This window comes from Triticum urartu, chromosome 6 (assembly GCF_003073215.2).
Source record: "Triticum urartu cultivar G1812 chromosome 6, Tu2.1, whole genome shotgun sequence".
In the NCBI taxonomy this organism is placed as follows: domain Eukaryota; kingdom Viridiplantae; phylum Streptophyta; class Magnoliopsida; order Poales; family Poaceae; genus Triticum; species Triticum urartu.
In genome coordinates, this window is record NC_053027.1 from 450485353 (window position 1) to 450494265 (window position 8913).

General features: G+C 45.2%; 1 protein-coding gene across 1 annotated transcript; it reads left to right on the forward strand.

The window, feature by feature from the left end:
* The first annotated feature begins 219 nt into the window (after nt 1–219).
* On the forward strand, nt 220–8698 carry LOC125514113 (zinc finger CCCH domain-containing protein 17). The gene is made up of 9 exons (XM_048679374.1): nt 220–958; nt 1032–1127; nt 1222–1311; nt 1398–1499; nt 1600–1746; nt 2641–2760; nt 3000–3059; nt 7853–7950; nt 8033–8698. Exons 1-9 carry the CDS (start codon nt 512–514, stop codon nt 8169–8171), a joined length of 1299 nt encoding a protein of 432 aa, XP_048535331.1. The 5' UTR covers nt 220–511; the 3' UTR covers nt 8172–8698.
* The last annotated feature ends 215 nt before the right edge of the window (nt 8699–8913 follow it).

The window sequence follows — 8913 nt, forward strand, 5'->3', positions numbered from 1 at the left end:
TAGGGTGTGCGTGCGTGTGTTTATAAAGGTGAGTGTATGTGTGTATGTATGGGCGTCTGCATGTATTACTGTACTAAAGAAAATACTAGAAACCTTTTCCCCTTTTATATATAGGGTATAAAATAAGAAACTTCTTTTTTCCTTCGTACTTGCATAACGAAACCGTGTATGTATTTTCCGTATTTCCATCAGGCGGTTCGCTTCGTCGGCGTCAGCCGGCCTGCGGGGCACCGGCCACGTTGTATTAACCGGAGCCGGCCCAACCTTCCACCCGCGAGCTAAACCCGACCAAGGGGAAAGCAGGGCCACCGTTAGCGCCTCCTCTCCCCGCTCCGATCCGGATCTCCCCATCCATTCCGGCGAGCCCTCGCCGCGTCGCTTCCACGCGACCCTACTTCCTTAATAAATTCAACCTCCCCGCCGCTGCTCCCGTCAAACCCCGAATACTACCTGACTACTTCCTCCCCTGCCCGCGCCGCCTCCCGAGCCCGACAAACCCTAGGCGACGCCCATGGACTTCGAGGCCGACGGCCGCTTCGGCAACAAGCGCGTGCACAACCGCCTCGGGCCCGCGCCCGGCGCCGCCTCTTCGTCTTCCTCTACCAAGGTCTGCATCCATTGGCGCGCTGGGCGATGCAATCGCTTCCCCTGCCCCTTCCTCCACAGCGAGCTCCCTGAGGCGGCCACCACCAAGCGCCCGAACCAAAGGGATGGCCCCGGTGGGCACGTCTGGCGCAACCCCAACTCAGGAGGAGGGGGCCGCGGCGGCGGCGGCTTCAACAAATGGGGGAGGGGCCCCGGGGGTGCAGACGGTGGCGTCAGGCACAAGGTGCCCGACCGGCCCTGCAAGTTCTTCCTCGCCGGAGACTGCACCTACGGCGAGAAGTGCCGCTACCCGCACACATATTGCATGAGCAATAGCATCACGCTGCTCACCCCTCTCCAGGGCCACGAGAAGGTACTTCATCTACAGATAAGACCGTCTAGTAAAATTCGAAACGTCGGTCATCAAATGCTGTGCGTCCTTTCAGGTTGTGACAGGGATCGCACTGCCTGCTGGGTCAGACAAGCTGTATTCTGGCAGTAAGGATGGAACAGTGCGCCTTTGGGATTGTCAAACTGGACAGGTAGCTGAGGCATCATTGAATTGTATCCTTGGAAGGATTCTGTGTTCTGTATGACAATTTTCAGTACCTTTATTTTCTATATGGTGTGTGATAGTGTGCTGGTGTCCTCCCCGTGGGGGGTGAGGTTGGGTGCATGATCAGCGAGGGGCCATGGTTGTTTGTTGGAATACCTGATGCTGTCAAGGTAGGAAATGGTGCTTGAGATTTGTGATTTTAACCCAATGCTATTGCTATTCCACATGTGTGTCTGACTATGAACTGTTGCTGCAGGTTTGGAATATGCAAACTCAAGCAGAAATGAACCTTACCGGGCCGACTGGACAAGTCTATGCACTCGCAATTGGCAATGAGCTACTCTTTGCCGCAACACAGGTAAACTACCTTCCTTTTGGCTTGTCTTTGGAACTAGCATTTGTCCTGGCAAATATAATTTTCATTAATGATGCATTCTCTCGTATTACACTTGGTGCAGGATGGAAGGATTTTGGCATGGAGATTTAGCACCGTGACAAATTGTTTTGAGCCAGCTGCTTCTCTTACCGGGCACCAGCTTGCTGTTGTTTCGTTAATAGTAGGGGGAATGAGACTTTACTCTGGCTCAATGGATAAAACCATTAGAGTAAGGACTGAGAACTTGTGCATTGTTGTTCACACATTCTTAGATACAGTTAATGCAGTAGGCTTTGATGCATGCATCAGATCATGAATTTCTGTTAGCTTGTAACACTTCCATCTCTTTAGGTCAACATCTGTTTTATCCTCTGTGTTTCTTCTAATGGTGGATCATGGAAGTATGCACATGCAAAGTAGACCCATGTATTGCACATAGTTATACACTTCTGACTGTTCTCATTAATTTAAGAGGTAGGCATATTGGTAATTAGTTCGTGACTTCATCTGGAGTCACGAGTCAGATGTAAAACAGATGATGCCTGAGATTTGTGCTACTATGTAGTCAGAATAAATGTAACTATACAAGCAAAGCTGGCATCTAATGTTTGTGCAAATCTGCATCAGGTTAGGCACTGTTACTATGGGTGTTGCAGTCCTGCATCACATATAACTTTAGAATTTAGAGTGGCCGCTCACTTCAATAACTTACTGTGAGTTTACATGCACATTTTATGGTGATATCTCAACTGGCATGTGGAACATTTGTACCAAGTACTTCGAAAAAAAACGTCATCTACATTAGTGGGAAGGCTCCAATCCCAACAAATAAAATAAAATACCTCACTACTGTAACACTTACATATGGTGTCTGATGCTGTGGGAACTCTGTTATTGCCCTGTTGTTGAATTTTTCCTGGTACTTTTGGTATCCCCAATCTTGATTCAACATGAAGTATCTCTTCTTTCTTAATGTGCACGATTTTCAGTCACCTGGACTTATTTTGCTTCACGCGACAGATGGTACTTTAGCATTACATTGTTCAATTAAGATCAGAACATGTTGTCGCTTTGGTTTACTCCCATTCTACAAATAATATTAAGAAAATGACAAATATTTCAGGTATGGGATCTGGCAACGTTGCAGTGCATACAGACTCTTTCTGATCATACGAATGTAGTTATGTCTCTACTATGCTGGGATCAGTTTCTGTTATCTTGTTCTTTGGATCAAACAATAAAAGTTAGTCTCTATCCTTGTCCCCTTGTTATCGAATGGTTCTACAAATTCTTACATTCCTACTCCATCCGTCCCAAAATTCTTGTCTTAGATTTGTCCAAATACAGATGTATCAAATCACGTTTTAGTATTAGATACATCCATATCTAGACTAATCTAAGACAAGAATTTTGGGACGGAGGGAGTATTACACATTTGTCCTTTTCAATACAATTCATACTTGTAAGTTCTATTTTTCTTAGGTCTGGGCGGCTACAGAAAGTGGAAACTTGGAAGTAACATATACACACAAAGAGGAGAACGTATGTGCCGACACTCTTATACAGTTGTCATGTTGCGCAATTGCAGTTTGTTTTGTTACCACCTTTCCTGTTAACTTCTGATTCATCCTTCCTTTGGCCCTTTTTTGTGTGTAGCGCTGTTCTTATTTATGTCCTGCTTCAGTAATATACAGTACAATTAATAATCTTATAAGATCTTGTTTACACTCCTTCGAACTTACTATTAGGATTTCCTCGTCATATGCTAAACATATTCAGAATTTTGCACATGCAAGCTCAACATCTATATGGTGTCAGAAATCTACATACATCAATCCATGTCAACTTGTCTACCATTGAACTTGAATATTTGAACCAGACCAGTAAGTGAACTGGTCAAATGACTGTTAAGTTCAATAATATTGTTATTTTATTTTTAAAATTGTGTATTCACTATTTGGTTGGTATACAAGCTATTGCAGTTGACTAAGGTCCTCGAAGCAAGGGTTAATTCGATAAAATACTACTCCCTCCAGTCGGGTGTATTAGTCGGCTCGATAATCCTCATATATTAGTCTCCCAAGCAATAAATCCCTTGAAAATTGAGCGCTCTCCTTGTTTTAAGGGACGTCTTGGTCGCCGCACTATGGTTCTCCTGACTAACAAACCGGGCTTGAGGGAGTATTCCAACTCAGCTTATTTGAAAAATGACGCTACAAAAATTAATGCCAACTTCTAATAAGCCCTTGGATGCCATTAATTGGCATGAACACGCTAAAATGCCAATTTATGTTTCTTCTGTTCTCAGTTAAATTGCCACTCCCTCTTTCCTCTCACATCCTATCTTCTCCACCACCGGTGGCCGTGCACTAGCAAGCTCGCCGTCCTTCCTACTATTCTTCCTGTATCTTCTCCATCTTCCCGCCTGTCCTTTCTGTCCATGCCCAACTGTAGAAGCTGACATGCTCGGCTGTGAAGCATGAACAGATCTGGCGCACAGCGTGGCTGGGTAAAACGGAAGTAGCAACTACCCATGGAAAATAATAGGCGTTGGTTAAAACAGCGGCTTGCTGCGAGCTTCGTAACTGCATGGTCCATGCTGGTGGTGATGGGCACTGAGGTGGCAACCATGAGCCCATGAGAGTGAGCCGATGAGGTGAGGGTTGGAGAAAGGGAAGAAAGGAGCAGACGCGGACATTTTGGTCTTGAAATTATCAGAATGACATATCCAAGTGGTTTTTTGTTATGGCCTTTCTCAAATATGCATAGTTAGTAGTGTCATTTGTTGAATTAACCCGAACAGGTTCATACCAGGCTCGTGATCTGGTTTCAATAAATATGGTCTAAAAAACAACACCCCAGGTAGAAATAAACTACCTTGACAAAGAGATTACTGCTCCTGAAAAGAAAGAACTATAGCCAAGGAAATGTGGGCAGCTCTCGGGTTGTATGGCGTGATTGATCATCCATGCGGTGTTGACCTGCTGGAGAAGCAGTGTTGGAATTCTTGCTTAAACAGGAGAAGCTCCACTCACCAGTTCTTGGTCTCAGAAAACTTGATCTAATTGTTGCTGTTGGGTCATGGGATTTATGGTGGGAGCGTAGGAAACTGGTACATGGGGAGGCCACTCAGATAGCTATGGTGGTAAGATCATTGGTTATGCAGCGGCCTACTCACCAAAAGCAGCTGTTAAACAGGGTGTCTGGACAGACACCTACTCCAAGAAATTTCGTTAAACCAAATGTGGATGCGGCATTTGATGCCGATACACCACAAGGAGCCGTTTGCGCTGTTGTTCCTGATGGCTCGGGGAAATTTATAGCTGCTGCTGACAGCCATATCAAATGGTGCTCTGATGTGCTAACAGCCAAGGTCACAGCAATGGAGCATGGGTTGAACCTAGCACAATCCTTATGATGTAACCGATTGGTTGTCAACTTGGATAGCTTGGATGTAATCTCGGCGTTTAAGGATGGAGCTGGATTTGCTGGAGTTGGCGCGGCGTTCTTTGATGACTGAATTCCAACAAATTCAGTTTGAGCATTGCCTTAGACAAGCAATTTTTGTTGCTCATGAATTTGCTAGGCGATCCTCCTGCATGTATTGTTCCTTTGCTTGTAAGTGAAGTACTTACCACCAATAAATGAGAAGGAACGATGATTTCAAAAAACTACCTTGACAAAGAGATTACTGCTCCTGAAAAGAAAGAACTACGTAAACAAGAAGCTTCAGTTAGCCAGCAGACATCTTCATAGAGGCTTACCTTTCTTCGTAGCCACTGACATTGAAATGCCTAAGAGTCTTCATCAAGAGTGTGTTTGAGAACACTAGATACCTTTCTTTATTCGTACCAGTTTGATCCTTTTCTGGACTGAGTGAAGTGCCCTACAAAAGAGTTGCAGATTGCATGCAGTTCAACTTGTATTCACTGACCATATTGTTTCTCGTAACCTTCCACCTAGCCACCACCTGAAAGAAAATGAGAACAAGATACATGTGATTTGAGGATTCCAAAGCATGATATTTGGGCTGCACTTGCCCTGCCCGCACAGTTTACAGTTGATATCACCCTCCCAGTTTTTCTGTTTCAGTAGGCTTCCCGAGGGGTTTCTGTTTTGGAAAAGCTGCCAGAAAAATTCTTTCCAGAGGTAATCCCCCCTACAAGATTTTTGAACCACCATTTAGTACTCCCTCCGATCCATATTAATTGTTGCAGACTTAGTACAACTTTTGTACTAAGTCTGCGACAATTAATATGGATCGGAGGGAGTACCTTCTTCCCCCTTTTGTAGTTATCATTGCCATTCAGAAGAACATTTCCCTCCGAAACATCCCTCCAGTTAGAAGATCTGTTCGACTCTTGCTAATGCCCTTGTTTGATAGGAGTAATCGATACACCTTCGAGCCTCCGAGCAATACTTATGCAATGATTTTGTACCTCATGTTCAACGACCAGATGGGTCTCAAACTCCCAATTGTTTGGCTTGCTTGGTGTTTGAATCAGTACTCAATTTTAGTCTTTGAAGTTCAAGCATTTGCTACTTGCTGAGTTCATCAAATAAGTCTACGAAATCATGCTTTGTGATCCTCACAAAATTTGGTAGAAGGTAATTGAAGATCCGTTAGATCTCAAGAATTACTAACATTTCTGCATGCAAATTTTCTTAACGAAATATTTTTCTCGTTGCAAAGGAAAATTAATATTATCAATCTTATAAGTTACATAGAAATGTGGTGACAAGCTGAGGTTTGTTCTAGTTCTATCAACTGAAGTTAGTATGTACTCCCTGCGTTAACTAAAACCACACAAGAATTCTGGAACGGAGGGGGTAGGAAATTGTAGTGTGTGGGCTAACCTTTAAGGGCTCATTTGGTGGTTGGGGATGAAAAGGCTTGGGCAATAAACCCCTAAGGGGGGATTTCCATGCTCACCTAGGATCCCCTCACAACCACGGGTTGCTGTTTGGACACCAAGGGGAAGGGAAAAGGAAGGTTGTCTCATTGACACGGGATGATGAAGGCCAGAACTGAAGAAGCGAAACGAGATGTAGCAGTAGGAGGAGGAGGCGCTAACCTAGACCTTGGTCGACGGAGGAGGACGACACCGCCTGGCCTTCCCATCGCTGGACGAGACAATAGATCTGAGGTGGATCGAATCTTCGGGGAAGGAGAAGGATGAAGCCCAACCATGGCCGTCGGTAGGTGATTTTGGAGGTGCATCGTTGAGGGTTGACGCAAGAGAAGGAGGCGGGCAAGAGAAGGAGGCGGTGGTGCCGGTCGCTAGGCAGAGAAATCTGCAGACGGTGCGCCGTCATTTCTTGTTCTTGAGAGAGGACGAGCCGAGGGTTTCCTCCCGGACCCTCAAGACATGGAAATTTCCTTGTGGAAACGACGCGGACAGGGATGGAGAATTCATGGTGGTAAGCAACCAAATGCTTCGGTTGTTTTCCACCGGCCGACTTGCCGCATGAGCTCTACGCCCCGGTTTTTGACAGGGATCCCCGAGGAATCCCATGCGACCAAACAAGCCCTAAGAAGGCGTAGCAACTAGTAAGGCCCTCGTCTACATGCACTTAAGTGCTCGGCAGCAGCCAAATACGGTGCTTTGGCGGCTTGGCTATCGGCAGCCAATGAGTTCCTGTGGCCAGAAAACAACCTTTGACGAGAAATAGACGACTCCTGTGAGGAATCGCGATCAGCATCGCTTGCGGGATTTTATGTGGTCGTCTCCGGTAGGATGTCGTTGTCGCTGGCACCAACATTAGTGCTGGTGCTTGCTGCCACCACGGCTGCTGTTTGTATGTGTGGTGGCTTTCACGGAGTGCCAGAGGAAACCCTACACAGATAATGCAGCAGCTGTGGGCTCGGCCATAGTGCACTGATGGGCGTTCTCTCCCTTCAGCACTATTCTTACTCTGATCTCTCATTCACGCCTGCTAGTGGGACAAATGGGGTGTCACCGTGGCAATCGTCGCCACTTAAAGCAACCAAGGGGCTGGCAAAACGCTGCTTAGCACTATTTTCACTCCAATCTCTCTTCCACACCTGCTAGTGGGTCAAATGAGATGTTGCCATGGCAAACGCCAAGGTGCCCAGGCGCCACTGAAGTGACCAAGGCGCTGCAAATCGCCTGCTGAGTGCCTAGCACCCCTTTTAATCCCTTTCAGTAGGCAGCTATGGTGGCTTGTTATCTGATTCACAACGTGTAGGTTACAATACAATAGCTTCTATCTTCTCAAGAATATGCTTCTTCTCTTGCATGATCTACCTTACCAAAAGTTTGGGAATTATGTTCTGCTGTATCTACGATCTGATTGCTTTGTTCCGTTTGTAGGGTGCACTTGCTCTTACTGGCATGCCTGATGCACAATCAAAACCTGTGCTAGTATGTTCATTAAATGACAACACTGTCCGCCTCTATGACCTGCCATCGTAAGAAAGTTACCATACTAAGATCATTTCTGTTTTCTTTACTTCTGACGTTTTTCTGAAGTGACTCTCCTTTGTTTTATAGGTTCAGTGATAGGGGGAGAATATTCTCCAAGCAGGAAATTAGGGCAATACAAACTGGACCTGGTGGTTTATTTTTCACTGGGGATGGAACCGGTGAGCTGAAGGTTTGGCAATGGATTATTGATGCCTCCCAAACCTGATGGATATAGCGTACTCTAGATTAGTTTCCCAATGTATGTTAAGCGGGATTTCTCAAGGATACACATAATGAGTTGAGGTGTGGTTGGCGATCAGTTCAATTTTCGGTTATATCCTACATTTATTCTCCCAAGGATATGAGACTCCGCTGGATCGGATTGCAGTTAGAACACATGCAGAGGGCCCATGTAGTATCAATATGAAAAGCTAGTCTTGTTCTGGAATGGGTTCGACGTCGGGGGAATAATTCCTTGTAATTTGCAAAGCACGGGAACATGGAAGTGTCTCATTGCTTTTCTCCGATGTGCTGATAGCTTCAAAGGATGTATTAATATGAGGATTTTGTTCGGCTGCATTTGGATTGGGGAAACTTGAGATTTTCTCGCGGCAGTTGTAAGTGCCATCTTTTTTGGATTAGTTATATGTTGGGTTCGTTCACTCACGCATGCCAATTGCTCTTTTCATTGTATAATAATTGGGTGTTCATAACTAAATAGAAGCATTTCTTCTTGAAGCACTGTACAGTGAAGACTTCACCCTATATTGCCCTGCTGTATGCACATTCCTAGAAGTCAATTTGGTGCAAAACAAATGCCTAGTTGGTTGTGATTTCTAACCTTTTGATGGCACAATCAGAACTAGGGTCAATATTTGAGTTTCCAGGAAGGAAAGGGAAAATCACCTTATACCGAGTTCTAATTTAGAATAGTATAACTGAGCATAAATCGAGCTCTTTCATGCCCC

Excerpts from the sequence above, each read along its gene's own strand:
- LOC125514113 (XM_048679374.1), top strand. The coding sequence starts at position 512 with ATGGACTTCGAGGCCGACGGCCGCTTCGGCAACAAGCGCGTGCACAAC. Across the intron at positions 1,312-1,397 it reads GAATACCTGATGCTGTCAAG|GTTTGGAATATGCAAACTCA; the intron begins GTAGGAAATGGT and ends CTGTTGCTGCAG. Across the intron at positions 1,500-1,599 it reads TACTCTTTGCCGCAACACAG|GATGGAAGGATTTTGGCATG; the intron begins GTAAACTACCTT and ends CACTTGGTGCAG.